This window comes from Lactuca virosa, chromosome 9 (genome assembly GCF_052849685.1).
Source record: "Lactuca virosa cultivar CGN04683 chromosome 9, Lactuca_virosa_CGN04683_v6, whole genome shotgun sequence".
Lineage (NCBI taxonomy): Eukaryota > Viridiplantae > Streptophyta > Magnoliopsida > Asterales > Asteraceae > Lactuca > Lactuca virosa.
In genome coordinates, this window is record NC_136434.1 from 56506072 (window position 1) to 56527088 (window position 21017).

The 21017-nt window shown below is 35.3% G+C and overlaps 1 protein-coding gene across 1 annotated transcript; it reads right to left on the reverse strand.

The window, feature by feature from the left end:
* Window positions 1-1352: 1352 nt before the first annotated feature.
* On the reverse strand, window positions 1353-18535 carry LOC145137040 (endoribonuclease Dicer homolog 2-like). Its single transcript, XM_079071181.1, has 22 exons — window positions 18346-18535; window positions 8994-9171; window positions 8780-8893; window positions 8576-8710; window positions 8389-8473; window positions 8234-8298; window positions 8002-8142; window positions 7795-7926; window positions 7592-7721; window positions 7409-7502; window positions 7111-7306; window positions 6876-7036; window positions 6571-6789; window positions 5151-5380; window positions 4805-5070; window positions 4281-4717; window positions 4082-4185; window positions 3582-3778; window positions 3298-3507; window positions 2814-3224; window positions 2443-2721; window positions 1353-1872 (listed from the first exon to the last, which is right to left on the reverse strand). The coding sequence occupies exons 1-22, from the start codon at window positions 18396-18398 to the stop codon at window positions 1516-1518; spliced, it is 4194 nt and encodes a 1397-aa protein (XP_078927307.1). The 5' UTR covers window positions 18399-18535; the 3' UTR covers window positions 1353-1515.
* Window positions 18536-21017: the final 2482 nt, after the last annotated feature.

Consider the following 21017-nt stretch of genomic DNA (forward strand, 5'->3'; position numbering starts at 1 on the left):
GTGTTGAGAGGATATAGTGAAAGAACATGTATAAAATGGGTGGATGAGAGTTGGAATGGGATTAGATGGGATATAAGGTTGCTTATTCATTTTTTTAATAAAAAACTAGTTGTGATACCCATGTATTACATGAGTTTATTTTTTTTATTTTTTTTAAAGTTAAATATGAAGGTCTAGATATTTAAGAACTTTGAATTTATAAGAAAAACGAGAAAAATGTTGAATTATTAAAAACCAAAGTGTTTTTTTTTTCTCTTTTAAATTTAGACAAATAATTTAGATAAATAAATAAAGGAAATTAATGGGGCTTTAATTTAGAAATTAGAAGGTAAGTTCATTAATGAAATTGATATAAATTTATTATTATATTTATTTGCAATCATTACATTTAAATACTATGTGGAATTTAATAAAATTGAAAAAACCATAAAATGACATGTGGAAAAAAAATTAATTTAAAATAACCACAAAATGACATGTGGTAAGATGAATGAGAATATAACATGTGACAAAAAGATCTTTATTTATTAGAGTAGATAAAAATAAATGATAAATAAATTAAAAAGAAAAACCGGTAAGGGTAATATAGTAATTTCATGTCTGATAGGGACCATAGACGCAACAAAATCAAAACATAGGAACTGTCCGAGTTAAAAAAAAATTGAGGGACCAAACGTGCAAATCACCCCAAACCACAGGGACGATCCTTGGAAATTACCCTAAATAAATAGTAAAGGAAAAGTAAGGGATAAGGGAGATGTGTTTAAAGAACAAGAAACGGTCAAAATCCCATTGGTTGCTTTCTCCCGTTAAGCTGCGTTTCCGTGGCAACGAGTTATGCCATAACTAGAAGCGGGGGCGGTGTTCCTCCCGTATTAACGGCGTTATGAAGGTGCCACGTAGGCTCCTCCACGTCGTTTTTGACCCACACAGTATAGTCTTATAACACCTTTCTAGTATTTTGTCTTAGTTATATAATTCCTGCTTTCTTAATAATAAAAAATCGATTTATGGCGTTAAACCCTTAAAAAAATGGTCACAAATTGGTAGATTGATATAAAGAATTCTACATTTTTCTATGATTATGCCTAAAAAGGCATAAAACATGCATTGTAAGGGCCGGCAACAGCAAAAATGATGGTATTAAGGGCTTTGAGTTTTTGTACACACATAGCAACTAACTACCAGCGAAATAAAGGCAAGAGTAGTTTACTAAAATGGTGCATGTGCTTTCTGCTTTTTACCATTTTTTTTTCCAATTTTTTTCCTTATTTCGTTTCATGTCACTTTTGATCCTTTGGACTTTCTAGTTCAGGGACTGAAATCGATACAAAACCTTGAAACAAAGACCAAAACTGAAAAGTGTCTTAGTTTTAGACTATCCATTGTAAAAATCAAAAAGCACAGGGACTATTTTTGTAATTTACTCTCTAAAAAACAAAAACAAAAACCAACATTTCTAAAAACATTCAAACCCACACCCCTCGAAAACAACTTAAACAAAAAAAAAAGTTATCATGCGGCTGACAAATACTCTTTAAGCAACTTCAAAACAGACTTTGACGCGAGTCTTTCGGCCATTTTCTTGTCTGTAGCCATGCAAGAATCTTTAAGGACAATATCGTCTTTTACTATCTCTATGGTGAAAGAGATGGTACCATCATCAGTAGTACCATGCTTGGCTGACTTTTTCATTTCAAAGTGATTTTTTTGACAAATATCATGCAACTCTTTCACTGGATGCAGTTTCAATGTCTCGGGTGTGACTAAGGGATCGAGAAGAGGCCTAATACTCTGAAAAACTTTATCTTTATCGTATCCAGAATCTACAAGAATCGCCCCAGCTAGAGACTCTATCACATCTCCAAGTACCTATTTACAATAATACCCCCAAACAAACAGTAAATTATATGCAAAAAAAAAAAGTAACATAAAGTTCTAAAACAATATTAGACAGTGTCGGATTGGTTAACAGCAATGTACTTTACTCTCCCTAACAGTATAGACAATGTACTTATTTTCCCCATAATAGCAACATACTTTATTCTCACTAACAATATGGACAATGTACTTTATTTTTACCCAAAATAGTTGTATACTTATATTTATTACTTATAATACAAACATACTTACTTTTCTTACAAATAATAGCAACATTACTTTATTTTTTACCAATGATATTAACTTACTTACATTTTGCTAATGTGCTTTATCTGCTGGTAATTGCTATTATCATTAAAGAATTATAAAAATGTATATATGTAAGTGCATTGCTATTGTGGGTTGCATAATGCTGCTATCAGTAAAAAATGTAAGTATGCTGAAATTATGATTTAAGAAATGCAAGTACATTGCCCATATGGGTAAAAAGAGTAAAGTACGTTGATATTTCACACTAATTGCCCAATGTTTTAAACATGTTAACTACAAAAGATCACTGACCTTAGGAAAACTGGTCTCAGACTCCCACCCGAAAGTAGTTTTTAAGGACAACTGGTCAAATTCATGAACAGTAGTGACAATAGCTCGATGAAGATCTTGAGATCCATGAAGAATATGTTTGTGTAGATCACATTTTACAGCAGATTGTGCATAACAATCATTATTCACAGAAGCTGACCTCAAATCAGTCAACATTCCAGGAGACATTCCTGGATATTTGTTATACAAATGCACGGTGATCATATAATCCAACACTGCATCCCCAAGAAACTCTAATCTCTGCACAAAATGTCAAAAAAAAAATGTAAGTAGAGTGCTAAAAGCCTAAAATAATAAGAAATAAAAGTAGGATGCTATTTTGGGAAGCAAACCTGGTAACATTTTGGAATCTCGGGTAGCATGTAGGACCCATGAGTCAGTGCTTCAACAAGTAAAGATACATCTCTAAATGAGTAATTTAGCAACGACTCAAAGTACTGAATGTTTACATATTTTTCTGGATGCAAAGTCAAGGCTCGTGTATACGGTGTGTTCACAAAGTCAACCGATATACCGATCCATCTCATAAATGATAACGCTGCCAGCTCACCTCCTTCACTAAGAAACACACCAATCAGTGCTTCCACAACATCCGCCACTACTTTCTTTTTTATTACCCTTTTGCCCCTGATATACATTCTTCTCTCGTCCGATAGAACCTCTTCCTCCAATTTAAAGCTGCTTGAACAATCTCCGGGGACAATCCATGTTTTTGGCTCGAAAGGCTCATTACGGATAAACCCCTGAATACAATAACTAATTACCAAAATACCATTTTCTTAGATGAGTTGAATAAGACATAAAAAGAGACATTACCGGAAGATTACAGTTACATCCCAATCTGCATAACGAGTCATTGGATATAATTTTCTCTCTTCTTGAACTTAAAATGCCTTCGTGTTGATCTTGAAGTGTTTTAAACAATTGTTGAGTAGCAGCATACTTAAGAAAAGAATCGCCTAGAGTCTCAAAGGATTCCAGATGAAACTTTTCTACACATTTTTTTGTTGTTATGGCTTCCAAAACCTACAAAGAGGCAACAAAATGGCATAAAGAGAAGGATAGTGAAATGAATAAAAGAAGGGTAGTTAAATGAATACCTTAATGATAGGAACATCTGCATTTGGCATACTATGACATAAATGCATCTTTTTCAAATTTAGAGCAATCATCCACGACTCGATCCTGTGCATGATTGATGGAACAAAGGAGAAAGAATAAATGGTGCTTATAGAAACAGGAGACATGATGATGTCACACAGTTCAGATGGCAGCTCAACTCCTGCATTACTTGTTTCTGCAAATAAACAAATCAATAATAAGCAAAACAACAAATAAAAATAAGTATATAAATTCCAGAGTAAATACATTTTTGGTCCTTAGAGTTTAGCTGTTTTTTTTTTGGTCCCCAAAAGTTCCCTTGCAGTTTTGGTCCTTAAAATGTTAACTCCAGCTTCAAGCTGTTAATTTAAATAAGGACCAAAAGTGCAAGAAATAACTTTTTGAGCCAAAATCAGCTAAACTCGGGGACCAAGAATGTAATTTACTCTAAATTCTGTTTATAATAAATAATAAACATAGCAAGAAAAAAGAATCGAACCTTTTTCCTTCTGTTGTCTGCCCTTTTGAAGAAAATTTTGAACCGTAAAAAGTTGTCTAGCAGCAAAAAGCGGTTCTTTTTCGAACATCAAGTCAACTCCATGTCTGCATTTTTTTTTAACGAACTAATTTTACACTTACCCAGAATAATAAATAAAAGAAAATTAATAAGTGTGAATCAATATTCAAAAATCAAATACCGTCTTTTGTAGTGATTTTTATAGGTAACAACTTCCCCTTCTTTTATTTCCAAGGTCGAATTACCATTCAAATCATGTAATCTTTCAGTAGTGCAATATATGCGCCCATTATGAGGGGTATACACTAAAGAATTTTCCACTAAACAACTACATACTAATCCATTTTTTGTGTGCACTTTTTCATGATTATTTCCCTTTAGACAACACATATGTTCGTCTACACCTCTTTCATATGAGAACATAGCAGCCTTAACAGCCTTCCACTCCACAATCATTGGAGCTTTATGCGGGCCCGCTGACGGCAGTAACAGATAGTCGTATGCCATGTCAGCATCATTTTTTAATTTAAACAAATCAACACACGTTTTCAACTTTGAGATTGACCGGTGAATAAGTAGTGTCAACACCACCATTTGGAACTGATTCGTTAACGTTATCTGAAAGAAACAAAAAAAAAAAAAAAACAATATTGTAACGATAATGGCAAGAAAATTTATAAAAAAAATTCTACAATTTTGTATTACCTGCTCAGAAGTAAGCTTACACGTTCCAATATAAGTCAAAGAAACAGAAATGTTTCCTCTATCGGATTCAAGATCAAAGGTCAACCCTTCATTGTCAAACTCTAACTTGGTGCTCACTGCAAGAACAATATCTTGTAGTGGAATGTTGTAATCGAAGTGTTTTTCTAAATTGATCGTGTAAAAATGATATAACTTAGATGAATTATCTCCAAATCCAACAAGCTCTGGTGGTATGTATTGAACTTGTTCTTCGACATACTGGATTCCTGTCAAAAAAAATAGTGAATTAAAAAATGAATTGCGTAAATAGAGATTGTGATCAGTAAATTAAATGTTAGTATTTTACCGGTTTCTTGTTCATCATCAGCTGATTTTTTCAATGTATCAGGGATAAGATTGTCCGTTAGTGCACCCATTGCATGCAACTGCTTACATGCTTCAAAACATGCAAGTTGCTTCAGCATTTTTGTGAGGCCCGAAACATGCACGCTTGAAAGTGGGCAGCTTTTAGGAAGATAGATGGTGCAAGTTCCTAATTCTTTGTCAATCACGAACCTTGGGCAAGGTTTAAAATACCTGCAAGTGATAGAATAGTAAGAAAAAAAGCATAAAGTCATTAAAAATGAAGATAAAATGATGGGTATAAATTATACTTCCCACATCACATGAAACTTGTAACAAATCAGCAACATTCCTCTATATTGTCTTTTAGCATTTTATTTTTGACATATACTCGAAGAAAGATCTTAAAGTCAAACATTGTATTTTTCATGGGACAGAGTAACATGTTGTTTATTTTTTACTTAATGGACTTACTATGGTAAACTATATATAGGCTTTTCTTTTTCACTCGATGCATAAGAACGACTTAGGGGCTGTTTTTTTTTTTTTTTGTGAAGATCTGCGCAACCACTTTTGTCTGCGCCGCGCAGACATATGCCCTTGCAGAGTGTTTGTTTTTTGGAAGTGTGCAGATCAAAAAACGTATGCGCGAGGTCTTCCTGTCGCAGACATGAGCCACTGTCTTCAAAGGTCTTCAGACCTCATTTTAACCTAAACCAAAAAAAAAAACATGGGCATGCAGTTTTTTTTTCTTTCTTTTTTTGCTGAAAATGCATTTTTAATGTTTATGACATGAAATTAACTTTGAAAAATCAATTTATTTCGACAGCTGCAGACGTTAAAAACAAACAATCTTCTTATTGCAGACTGCAGACATTTGGTCCACCTCTTCTGCCGCAAAGGCTTGCAGATGTAGTCCGCAGACTGCAGACATTTTGGCTTCAAAAAAACAAACAGCACCTTAATCAAGAAAGTCATGGAAATGATGTTTTCCCCATTAAAAACTAACCTTTAAAAAAATTGACCTCATTTATTATTTGGGATAATCGCAAAAATGACCAAAATTATTGGTCTCATTTAACAAGTTGACGACTATTTTACCCTCTTAACAAAATGACCACCTGCGAAATTCCATACAATTCCGAAATTACATTTTACTAACAGAAGGCTGCAAAAAGACTTGATTCTTTTTTTTTTCTTTTTTTTGCGAAATGGCATCACCATTTCACAAAATATGAACAATTTCTCAATACAATCGCGTTATTTGATTTTTTTTTTCAAATTTTTTAAAATGCTGCAAAATTTATTAAATAAGACCCTGCCCATTTTGGTCCTTTTTTATATTATCTTATATCTTTTTCCTTCCATTTTGTTAAAAGGTAAAAAATAATAATGATAGAAGCATCCAAGAGTTAAGAGCACACCCATCAGAAGGTAGCCTTGAACAATAGAAATAAACCATGGAAATACTCGAACTCAATCTTAAAGTCGCCCCTGTGGATTCAACATGATACACCACTTCATCATACAAGTCTTTTTCAAGGGGCCCACATGGTTCAGAAGCATGGCTCAAAGACTCATCCCGCATGATCTTTCCACTCAGAAGGTAATTATTCACCTTATTCAGCGTATCATCATCCCCACTAAAAATCATCAAAAAATAAATAAATAACATATTTCACAAACACCACATCAAAATGAGAAACAACTCTATCATTAAAACTTGTACCTTTTAACCAGTAAAAGAAAATCAGAACCCTGCATACGAGCACGACCTCGAGACTGAATGAAACTGCAAACAGTAGATGCAGGATCAAATCTTATTACAAGATTGCATTTTTGTACATCCAAGCCTTCTTCAAGAATTGATGTTGCCACAATGATATTTACCTGTATATATCACAAATTATGTTTAATTTTGACACATGCACTTTGACTATAATATTAAATATAGACATACATACCATTCCTTTATGGAACTCATCCACTATTTTGTTTTGTACACCCCGGCTTTGTGACTGCATAAGAGCATTATTCCCAGCTACATATTCTGTTTTCCAGTCAAAAAGTTTAGAGTGCAATTCACTCAGTAAGCTTTTTAGTACCCTTGCTGTTACCACCCTTTCAACAAAGATTAAACATCTCATTTCCTTCACATCCCTACAATAAATTTACAAAAAAACAAATTACAGATTAGTATATAGAAATAGAGTACAATGCCCACAACATTAGCGAGAGCAAAGTACATAATATGGCATATACCTGTATTCAGCAAGAGATTCAATTAAACAGACGACTTTTGTTGAGAGCAAGCCAATGCTCACAGTTGCTTCGTTGACTTGAGTGATTGACCATTCTGGAAATCGCCAAAAAAGATACTTTGAAGGAAAAAAAAGTTTTTCTAAAAAAACAAGCACCATTTAAAAAGAATGTTATATTAAGTACCATTAGGTATGTATGAGCAAAAAACTTTGTTGGCATCTTTGCAAAATTCCCTGGCTATATTTTCTCCACGTAAATCCAGTTGCCCCCATAAAAACAGGTCATTTTTGTCGCATGAATAAGCTTCGGCTGCCTGTTACAAGGGGTAAAAAGGTCATTTTCCGTTTCTATGTTCGCAAGAAAAGATTAGTAGTTTGAAAACACACCTTTGAAGCCAAGAAAATGCCCAATTCGTCTAAGCAAAATTCAAAATTTGAACACAAATTGGACAATCTTTTAATGGCATTTTGCCTTGAAGATTCTGAGAGAGTTGAACTTATACTGACTTTTGATTCATGCTGTGGAGTAACATTTGTATTTGTTAATAATACAACTTTGATAAATATTCAAAAGTCAAAACCAGTAAAGATTACCTTTTGTCTTAAAATTGAAAGACTGCTTTTTAACTCTTCAAGAACATGGTAAGGAGGTGCCATGTTCTTGTAAAACTTAATCTTAACAGTAGAAAAGGGAATGTAGTCAGATAACACAGATTCACTTGAGCACGTATACACCTTCATTAAAAAAAAATATACTACTTATGCCATTATAATCAAATAACTAGTTTAAATGTTTGAAGAAAAATGTGAAATTTTCTTTAAAAACCTTTGAATTCAACATAGTCTCAAGTTTGTTCATCTGTTCCCAATAATCCTTGGGTGAGCTTGACACTACAAAACAAAAAACAAGCTAATTAGGATCACACTAATTACAAACTAATTGAAAAATAAAACAATAAAAAGAAAATTTAACTTTAATACCTTTAGCTTCCACAGGTGAAGCTGTCATCCCAAGTATCCTAGGAAGCTGAGCACCACCATCACATAACCGGGGGTGATAAAACTCCTATATAAATGATTTTCAAATTTTCAAGAAAATTAATATTAATATGATATGATCATCCTAAAACATAAAGAAAACAGAAGATGTAATAAAAACATAACACACCTTCATAATAAGAGCATAATCATATTTTTTCTTTGCACGATGACATTCATCAAATATCAGGAGCTTGATGTTATCCAAGCTTAAAAAACTACGGTTCAAAGCATTAAGTAAAATTTGAGGTGTCATCACCAGTAGCTGCAACATGATCATTAATCAAAACTTATACTGGTCACTGTGTCAAGTCAAATGTTGATTTTTTTATACCTGGTTTTCATCTTGTTGCTTCTTCCAATCAGCAGCATTCAAAAGATCAACACCTTTTTCCCCCCAGTATTCTTCCACTTTCAGATCAACATGTTTTCTAACACTATCAGCTTGCTATACAGCAATAAGGGATACAAACTCTCATGATTGAAGTTAAAAAAGTAAGAAAGCATATTGTGTGAAAAAAAATTAAGAAATATGGTAAAGGTCTAACCTGTTTGACTAATACAACAGTGGGTACCAAAAAAACTGCAATGAAAGGTGATGGTTTTTGCAACAGGTAAGCATAGCGGCGTAGAAGCATAATAGCAATTAATGTTTTGCCTGATCCAGTCTCCAAGAACACTATTGTGTTCTGTTTTATTGCTTGCTCCAGAGCTTCTATCTGATAACTGATCAAAATACACAAAATATTGCATCAAGAAAAGTGCATTTACAACTAATCAAAAGTTTGAGTAAACTATCCCTTAAAACTTAAATTCGTTATAAAAGACATCCAAGAACTTCAATAATGCAATCACATCTATGATATCATCGCTAGGTCTTACAAAATTATAACTCATCGACTCCTATCAAACAACTTTTCTTTTTTCTGTTTATGCCAATCACATGGGTCTAACAACACCCACTGTACATGTTCTACATGTACTGAGGGCATCTCCAACCCACCCCCAAACTCCATTTCTTCCCCCATTCTTCTCCAACCCTACCCCATTTTCACCTCCATTTTTGGAGATATGAATAGTATTCCCCCATATATGGGGGAATACTATTCATATCTCCAAAAATGGAGGTGAAGTTTGGTTGCTAATTTTAGTCTCTCTCATTTTTATTTTATACATTTCTAGTTTATTTTATCTACTAATTATAATTTAAATGCAATATTTAATATTTATAATATCATGTTATATACTAATTTATATTAAGGTAAAATATAATATATATTTGTTAAAATCTAATTAGTAGAGGGGTGTATTTGACAATATATATAAGTTATAAAAATGGAATATTCTATGAATATACTTTTTGGGGTAAAAAATGGAGTAGGGTTGGAAATGAAACACTATTTACCCTATTTTTTACTCCATTTATGGGGGGGGGTGGGGGGGGGGGGGGAATGGAGATGGGTTGGAGATGATCCGAGCAAAATTTAGGACCCCTAAGACCAACTTCAACCCTTAACACTATCTTTTACACTCAAATTGATAAAAGTAGTGTAAAAGATAGCATAAACGATAAATCTTCTCCGAACCGTTATGTAAACATATGTGGAGCCCAAGATTATCTTTCTCCAAAAGAGCCTTTGAGGAGAGAGGGAGACTCCTACATATATATAGAAACATAAGGGACCGTATCACACCAATGTGGGATACACTAACACTCCCTCAAAGAAGGAGACTCGATGAGTAAGACAAGGATATGTTAAGCCACTGGGATGAAGACGCCGACTCTGATACCATTTAAACAATATGTAGAGCCCAAAATTGTCTCTCCAAAAGAGCCCTTGTGGAGAGAGACCCCAACATATATAGAGACAAAAAGGACCGTGTCACACCAATGCGGGGTACACTAACACATTGCACTATATTTAACATCAAAAATAATATTTCAAGTATATTCCTCTTTCAGTAACTTTCATAGTTGTTGAAAACAACCTTTGTACTTATTAGCCTTTTATAAAATTATAAAATTAGCATATATATTTCTTTGCAATAGCTTTATAAATTATATTATTATGTACATTTATAATCAAAATAAATATTCTTATATAATTAGTTATTGTATTATTGAAACAACTTTATTAAGAAAAAAAATAACAATATTAAATAGAAAAAAAGACAAATATGTCTAATTCCATCAACCACTTTCCAAAAAATAAACAAAAATTGTTGGTATCGGAAAACTCTCTTATTTGATACAAGAAAATAATTACAATAAGAGCAACTCTTACACTAAATTATTACAAAATAAAAACAAACCTCTTTCTAACACTCTCAATCTAGTGTTACGCTCTAACTCTGTGTGTTTGGGATGTATTTACAAACTATGGTTAGAACCTCTATTTCTAGCCATGGTAGCCATCGTTTTAGCCTCTCCATTTCTTGTGTTCATCATGTCAAAAGAAGTTGCCATTTTCTTTTATCAACAAAGGAGGGTATCTAGAATGGAGGCTGGAACTCAACAAATTTCCCCCTCAAGTCTCCATTTAACAATCCTCAATCCATCTATGTCGACACATAGTTTGTGTTTCTCTTGTGTCGCCACCTTGGTCAACTTGTCTGCATGATTGTCATTTGTGTTGACCTTTGATAACTTTAATTTTCTTCCCTCAATTGCTTCTCTGAGCTAGTGATAACGTATATCATTGTGTCTTGTGAAGGAATGGTACATAAAGTTCTTGATCAAGTCCATAGCACTCTGACTATCACAATAAACGATGTCCTCTTGTTGTGGAAACCCTAATACTCGAAGATACATGTTTTAGCCATATAATCTCCTTCTAAGCTTAATTGCGGCCATATACTTGGCTTCCGTTGTTGATAATTCCACACACTTATATAACTTGGATTGCTATACGTATATACTTTCCCGAATTTCCTAGATATCTACTCAGAACACCAATGACATGAGTGGTATCAGGTCGTGTATACACTATCACATACATAAGGCTCCCTACCGCAGAGGAATAAGGGATTGTTTTCATCTTGTTTTTTCTTTATCAAAAGGACAATTTTCTTACTCAACTTGAAGTGATTTTTCAATGGTGTATCAACTGGCGTGACATTTTTCCATGTTGAACCTTTTGATCACAATGTCAATATACTCCTCTTGTGATAAGAACAATTTTATTGATTTTCTATCACATATAATTTTCAGGCCCAATGTTAATTTATGATTTATTTTATCCCATGTGTAGTTTCGGGTCCTTATTGTAAATATTGTATGCACATTTGTACTATTTATAGAGATGGAATACACTGAAACCCTAATGGGTATTTTCACTATCAAACATGCTATCAAGCCTCATATGTATCCTTCCTTCTTGATACATACTCTTTTTTTCACAGCGTCTCCTTCTTTGTTCCAACAATCGATCATCCCCAACGAATCGTACATGTTGTTTTGCTTGTGTTCCAAGTATATTGGGTTCCTATCCAACCGTTATTGTCTCTATCATAGTCTGTTGCATCAAGTTTTTCTCGTGACTGCTTCCGCCGAACAACAATCACCGGTGTTACTCCATCATCGGCCTTCACTCGACGTCGTTGCTTACTGTTTTATCTTCTCGAGATCTCTCATCATCACGACGTCTAGGATTGGTGCTCCATACGCCTACAATCCTCTTCCTGCCCATGGTAAGCTTCATGTTGTTATTTCATTGTTTTTTATTTCGCGAGTTTTTATATTTTCATAATTATGTCCATCTCGGGCTCATCCTCTACCAATTTCCCAACTGCTCAAACGCTTGCGAATGCGGTGACTAATGTATATAATCAGTTCAGTTTAATAGTTTTAAACTGTGGACGAGTCAAAATACAAACTTTGGCGAAGAATCCTTATTGATATTTGCAGAGGTGCCAAAGTTGTGGGTCATATTACTGGAAAATCAAAACCAACGGGCGATGATGATGAAGATTGGGATTCCATTGATTCACGTGTTAAGTCTTGGCTTTTACTCTACTGTTGATCCAAATTTGCTTCAAATTATATCACGTACGTGATAACTGTACTACCAAAGATCTTTGGGATGAGCGGGACAAATTTTCCTCAACAACAAAATGTCATGCATGCTCTAGCTGCAAGATCAATTCAAAAATACAAAAAAGGGTGCATTCTCAATCACCGAATTCCGCCACACCTTGAAGAATCTAGTTGATGCATTGTCTGATTTCGACTATGAGATTATAGAAATTGAGCTTGTGGAAAAAAACCGGAATAACAATCGGGTTGCCTCTAGAGGGATAATTCTAGTTTGTATGTTAGTACTAATCAAGTTACAGGAAATATTTTGGGTCAACAATCTCATTATGTCAGCGTATTCCAACAAATCAAGATTTTTTTCAAGCTTCTCAACAGGTTGGTTCTGGGAATCAGCACTCCATGGTGCTATCCTTATGCTCCTTTCGGCCCAAATTCTCTCGATCTATCCAACTTTGGAGCACCGTCGGCCCACCAGTTGATTTCGTACATCATCTCCAACCGGATTAGCTTCTACGGTCGACCCATTCTCCTTTTTCGATCCAGCAACAGCCTCACGGACATCCCGATTTCACACAAAACAAGCATGTTGGCCTCAGTCGTAGTCCATAGCGGTCATAATCCATAGCAGTCAACGATTTTTTTGGCAGTCAAGGTCCAGAGCTCCGACTCCATCTTCAAAAATGACTGATCTCAACTCCATTTTTCAAGCAATGTGTGTTCAACCACCTCCGGATAATATTTACTACATGGACACCGGTACAAGCTCTCACGGGTCATTTAATCAAGGTAACATGATTTTCCTTACTTCATGTAATTCTAAGTCCATAATGGCTGGTAATGGTGCTTTGCTTCCGGTCAGTCACACAAGTCACACTTTCTCTCATCTCTCTCAAAATAAATTTATGCTAAAACATATTCTTTTGTCTAACAAAGGTGTCAAAGATCTTGTGTTGGTTCGTAAATTTACCACTGGCAACTCTGTTTCTGTTATGTTTGGCCGTTCAGTTTTTTCGTTAAGGATGTTGATTCATGTGCCCTCCTCCAGCGATGTGGTAATACTGTAGATCTCTATCCCATTACTCAGTCTTCTTCACATTCCTCTGCTGCTACTGGTCTTGTTATTGTGTCTCTCCCTGTCTGTCATCATCGCTTAGGGCATCCCGACCCTTCAATTTTGAAGTTTTTATAGTCTCGCAATTTTATAACGTCTTCTTCAAATAAGTTTTCTCTCTATCATGCATATCAACTAGGAAAGCAATGTCGTCTTCTATTCCGGTCTTCATCAACAAAGACATCTAAGTTAATACATTCCGATTTATGGACTTCTCCGTTTTAGGATTAGTGGTTTCGAATACTATATACTTTTTAGATGATTACTCTCCTTTTTTGTGGGTCTTTCCCATTCGTGCTAAATCTGATGTTTACTTTGTGTTTTGCAATTTCCAAGCTTATATTAAAACACAATTTAATTCTGAAATTTAATGTGTTCAATGTGATAATGGTCGTGAATATAGCAATCAATCTCTTCTAAATCAATTTCATTCTCGCTACATACATGTTTGTTTCTCATGCCCCTACACATCCCACCAGAACGGTAAGGTGAAACTTGTCATCTGTACAATTAACAATATTCTTCGTACGTATCTCTTTCAAGCATCATCGCCTACTAAATTCTGGGCCGAATCTCTCCTTACTGTCGTCCATACCCTTAACATCCTTTCCATGGCCACTCTATCTTTTAAAACACCCTTTGAGGTCTTCTTCGACATGTTTCCCTCCTATGATCATCTTCGCGTATTTGGACGTCTCTATTATCCCAATCTCACATCCACCTCTCCTCACAAACTCTCACCACGCTCAACATCTTGCGTCTATCTTGGACCCTCTCCGGGTCACAAAGGACATCGATGCCTTGAACTCACAACCCAATGTCTCATTATTTCTTGACATGTTATTTTGATGAGGATAACTTTCCTTACAAATACTTTAACTCAACACCCTCTACCTCTCTGAATATGACTACTTGATTCCAGAAAATGTCTCATATGTCCTTCGTATGCCTGCTACTTCATCTAGTATATTGAATCCCCTCATCTCTTCTCCTTTGGATGCCACGTCTTCTCCTCTCCTTCTTCCCACCCTAGTCATTAGATTATGCTACTTCCTCCTCTCCTCCTCCTATGTTGAATCATATTCCTCGTGACTCTATGACAACCTATTCTCAAACTGGATCTTTAAAGCCTCGTCAAATCCTCAATATTTCTTCTACTTATGACATCTCTCCGATTCCTCGCTCTACCCTTCAATCCATGTGTGATCCTAACTAGAAATCCGCCATGGATACTGAAATGGATGCTCTTAGTTGTAATCAAACTTGGGATCTTGTCTCTCCTCTCAGTGCCAACATTGTTGGCTGTCGATGGCTCTATCATGACAAATTTGACACCATGGGAAGCTTGACCGCTACAAGGCACGCCTAGTTGCTCAAGGCTTCTCCTAACAGCCTGACTTAGATTTCAACGACACGTTCAGCCCTGTTGTTAGACCCGCTACCATTCATACTTCTAAGCATTGCCATCTCTCGACATTGGCCTATTCATCAGCTTGACATTAAGAATGTGTTTCTTCATGGCGACCTCACTAAGGAAGTTTATATAAAACAACATCCAGGTTATGTAGAACCTCAGCACCCTGCTTATGTATGTCGATTGCACAAAGCCTTATACGGGTTTAAGCAAGCTCCTTGCGCCTGGTACCAGTGTTTTACGGTCTATCTATCATCCATTGGATTTCGTAGTAGTCGTTCTGACACTTCTTTTTCCATTTTTCATCGTAGCTCTAAAGCTATCTACCTTCTTCTGTATGTCGATGACATTATTCTTACCACGTCAGATATGTCCTTAATATCTCTTGTTATATCTCGGATGTCCTCTAAATTTTCCATGACAGATCTTGGTCCTTTATCTTTCTTCCTCAACATTACTACTACTAGGACTATGCAAGGTTTATTCCTCTCACAAGCTGCGTTTGTAAAAGAAATTATTGATTGTGCACTGTAATCCATGTAGCACTCCCACAGACACTAAACTTAATCTTTCTGGTGCTGGAAAGTCGGTTACTGACCCCACTCTGAAGCCTGGATGGTACTCTTCAATATATGACTTTCACTCGTCCAAATATGGACTATGCAGTTCATCAAATATGTATTTATATGTATGACCCTTATCAACCTCATTTCTTTTCACTCAAGCGCATTCTTTGATATCTTCAGGGTACTATGTCTCATGGTCTTCACATGTGTCCGTCTGATGTTGATCATTTAGTTGCTTATTTCGATGTTGATTGGATTGGTTGCCCTCAAACTCGTCGCTCTACTTCTGTGTTTTGTGTCTATCTTGGGGATAATCTTATATCTTGGTCCTCCAAGCATCAACAAGTTGTGTCTCGGTCTAGTGTCGAAGTAGAGTAGAGGGGGTAGCTAATGCTTCGAAATCTGCTTCTTGATTTTTCATGTCTATTATCTTATATTACTGTTGTCTTCTGTGACAATGTTAGTGTCATGTAATTGGCTTCTAACCTAGTTAAGCACCAACGAACCAAACATGTGGAAAAAGATTTGCATTGTATTAGGTAACGCATTGCCATTGGTCAAGTGTGTGTGTGTGGGTGTTACATGTTCCATATGCTCATCAATTTGCTGATATATTTACAAAAGGACTTCCTACATAGTTATTTTTAGACTTCCGAAACAAGTTAAGCAATAATGAACCCCCTGCTCAAACTGATGAGGGTGTTAGTTTATGATTTATTTGTATCTCATGTATAGTGTAGGGTCCTTATTGTAAATACTGTATATACGTTTGTACTATTTATAGAGATGGAATACACTAAAACCTTAATGGGTATTTTCACTATCAAACACCCAATATTTGTTGCGTTGGGCCTAAGTCTTTCATATCAAAGAACTTGGAAAAATCTTTCTTCGGGTTGTTGATCATGGTTTCATCTTGGCCCACTACCGGCATATCATCTACATATAGAAAAAGGTTGACAAATTTATCATTTGAAAAACTTCTTTAGGTATACACAGAGGTCTGCAACAATTCTTTTGTACATGTGACTTACCATTAACAAGTCAAACTTCTCGTACCACTGCTTTGGCGCTTACTTAAGACCATGAGTCTTTTCTTTAATCTGTAGATGAGATGTTTTTTCTTTGGCACCTTAAAACCATCTGGATGCTCCTTGTATATTTCTTCATCCAAATCACCATGGAGAAAGATTGTTTTCACATCCATTTGCTCAAGTTCAAGATCTAAACTGGAAACCATTCCGAGTACGACTCGAATAGACATCGTCTTCACAATCGGCGAAAAAATTTCATCAAAGTTAACCCAATCAACAAATTCCAAGATGTTGTAATTTTCAGGTTGTCAGAAAATTCCAAGAAGTTGTAATTTTCTTTTGTCAAATGAGGACAACTAGAATGGAGGTTGGAACTCAACAAAAGTTAGCCCAATCGGCAAAATAGCCATCAATTTTGCAGATGGCATTTGCAAAATGATGATGTCATCTGAGAAACAGTGATGTAGCAACCAAAACGACATCGTTTTGAATAGGCTCGACCCTTAGGGAGTTCACTTGATGAAATGGAACATAGCTAAATTTTGAAAGGGACTAAAAATTTAAGATATTCTATTATAGGACCCAAAGTTGTAGGTATGTTAGACAACTTGCTCTTGGCGGCTCCTGATACTCGCAAGACACAGGCATATAGCGAAAAAAAAAATCTATTCAGATTCTCACTTGCTCTCGGCTCTTGATACTTGCAAAAAATAAAAAATAAAAACAAGAAATATGGTAACCTGAATGGTCGACACATGTGATTAGCTGATTACCATGGTTATGAATGAATTAGCAACAATGTCATTCTCAAGCCTTCATGAGTTCGCAAAAATCAGAAATAAATATGCCTTATTTAACCATATTTCACTCTCAAATTTCGTACTTTCAATCTTTCCTTCATGTAATTCTTTTTCTCCACTATACCACCAAGAATATATATATATATATATATATATATATATATATATATATATATATATATATATATATATATATATATATATACACACACACACGATTTCATTTTCTGATTCTTAGTTTCATCTTTGCAACGTTAGGGTTTGAAAATGTAAGATTTTTTATTCTATTAATAAGATTTCTGCGCTTTTGCAATGTTTCAAACAGGGTTTGAAAATTTCATACTTTGCAATGTTCTTCAATCTTTCTTGGTGTTTGAAAATTATGAGTTGTTATTGCAGATTTCCAATTTCACATTAACTTTTAAGGCCTAAATTTACTAAATCGTAAAGAGTCTCTAAAATGACAAAGTCACACTATTATTTTAAGAAAAAATTATATATTGATAAATCCTATGTAAAAAACAGATTGTATCTGCGTTTTTTTTTCTTTCACCATTTTTCATATTGCTGTCATTATTTTGGCAATGCAAATTGATGGCCATTTTATTGGTTGAGCTACTTTTTTATTATTTCTTGAAAAAATATATGATGGGACTAGACATATTTGTCTTTTTTTCTATTTAATACAGGCTATTAATATTAATATACGAACAATAAAATGGCAAGTGTGGGGTTGGTGATGCTCACTATTGATATTTCCACATGTTTGGTTCATGATGAAGATAACACTATATTTGGTGGAAATCATAATATTCACCATCACTATTTTATTTGGTGTAAATCATAGTGTTGACGATTGATATGATGAAAGCAGTGATTAAAAGTGATAGAGCATCTCAATTGAATGAACCATAAACCAAGGGAAGGTCGTATACTAACCTTCTTGCAAACGGAAGTTGATCGGCAGATGTTTCACCATTAATCACAACCATTCTCTTTCTAGCTGTGAATCTTCAACAAAAACAGGGGGAATGATGAAAATTAGTATGGGAGTTGAATTAGAATAATATGATAGATGATTAGGAAGTTGATCAGTGGATTTCGCAACTTGGAATCAATCGCTTTAGAAAGGAAAATGCTACAAAATGGTATTAGCTTTTTTTTTTCTTGGAGGCTAAGGAATAAAGCTATTTATTTGCATTCCCAGTTTCTTTGAAGCTTCCTACTTGTCCCACACTAAAAGCAGAGATTCCCTTTTTTATATGAGTTTTGTGCAATAACATAGTATTTTTTTTTTAATATTTACCGATTTAGTTTAGAAATTAATTACTAAAAAATAGTAGATCTTATTTTCTTTTTAAATTTACTTTATAATGTTTACCATAGCTACCGGCCACCTCACTATTTCAGGACACCGCCGTTTCTTCCGGCGACACAAGTAAAACCAGACAAACTTAAGAATACTTATAATTAATTTCTAAATTAAACTCCAAACAATGATACCACTGGTAACATTAATCGAACTTTAATGAAGACATTAGGAGTAGCAATACCGGGAGCAAATAAAGTAGAAATTAGACTAATTTGAGCATCTTATTGTCTTCTTTCCATATCATGAATACACACATTGGTTCTCACATAACGACGTAATCACGTGAATAGCTAATTGTTTTCCTGTTAGCCCCTGATCGTTGACATTCTTATCTTCCGTCGGCAGAGGTGAAGGTGAGGCTCATCAGTGTTGTGGTTTGGCGTTCTCAACACTATTTAGGGGAAGGCGAGTTTATCACCTGTGTGTAGGGACTTTTCGGCACTGCACGGGGGCGTTTCACTGTCGACTTTCCAAATCTTCCCTTGTTTCCTCCGGTTTAAAGTTTAAAGGCCTAAAGGGGTGACTGTTCCGGCGATTAAAATTGTTTGAAACAGAAGTCAAAAGAGGGGAAAGGAATAGGACGAGAGAAGGAAGATGGAGTCAAAAGAGGGGAAAGGAATAGGACGAGAGAAGGAAGATGGAGGGACGGTGGGTCCTGTTTTCGTTTACTTATATTTAATGTAAAATTTAGAAATATAGATTTGTTGGATAATCTTGATAAATATTAGTTAATATTTAGTATTTAGTATTTGTTTGATTTAGTTATTTTGAATAAATGGTGTTTGATCAGATCATGGGAAGCCCTTAATTATGCATGTGGTGTACCTGGCCTTTGAAGGAACCTATTCTCTCGGAATAGTTAGTTGGTTTTAGGGTGTTATGTTTATCCTAGTGGAACATGTACAGGCTATTTATAGCCTTGTTTGTTTTGCTGAATAAAGGGTGTGTAGTCTTTGAGTCCAAAATACTTTACTTCTCTATCTGCTTTTTCTTCTTCTCGTGTACAACAACAACAAATAACATTTGTTTTTCTTTATCTCATTTGTTCATACGCTGAAGGAGGGAGGGCTGAACCAACATTTGGTATCAGAGCTCTCAGGTTGGGTATCGGGTAAAAGAAAAGGAGACAGTTTCATGTGATTCACAGCAGGAGAAACAAAGACCGAAGAGACCGGCTGGAAAGGAAATTCCGGTGTAAAGAGACCGAAGACCGACATAGGAGAAGACCATTAAGCTGCAGTAAGGACCAGCGACTAACCCTAGACCGACACAGGTGACCGGAGACCGTAGGCTCACTTAAGGAAGAAAGAAAGGACCGAAAAATTCATAGCAAGACCGTTATTAAAACTCGAAAGTGTTGCAAGAAATGACAGAAAACGCAGGTGCATTAACGATTCGTGAACAAGGGAGTATCACACTGTAGTGTCCGAAATTGACGGAAACAAACTACTCTTCATGGTCAATTTTGGTTGAAACTGTGTTAAGAGCACATGGCCTTTGGAAGACGGTACTCGGAGAAGATGAGGACGAGAAAAGAAACTATACTACAAAAGCCATAATTTATCCCACTCTCCCGGAAGATGTTCTTTTGCAGATTGCTAAATATAAGGATGCACAAGAGGTTTGGGACTCCATTAAGATTCGATATTTAGATACCGAACGGGTACAAAAGGCAAGGTTGCAAACATTAAGGGGTGAATTGGAGAGGCTGAAAAAGAAGGATGACGAGACAATCAATGACTTTTCGGGAAAGATAATTGGTATAGTTGAGAAGTTCAAAAGTCTTGGTTCATCTCTTGATGAAGAAGTGACTGTTAGAAAATTTCTTAATTCCGTTCCGAAAAAGTATTTGCCAATTGTAGCTTCTATTGAACAATACTCCGACCTTGAAAGTATGCCATTGGAAGAGGCGGTAGGAAGGTTAAAAGCCTATGAAAATAGGCTCAAAATCCATGATGAAAAAGAAGAAGAGCGGGATCAACTCTTTATGGCAAGTGAACACAGGCATGGTGAAAGTAGTGGATACGGAAGAGGAAATGGAGGAAACTATGAAAGAGGTGGAAGAGACCGAGGAAGAGGAAAAGGTTGAGGTGACAAAAGTGGAATTCGTTGCTATGATTGTGGAGACTTTGGGCACTTTAGCTATGAATGCACAAAGTGGAAAGACAAATACAATGAAGCAAACTTGGTTCAAGAGGAAGAGCCAGCGTTGCTATAATGGGTCAAGATCATCAAGATT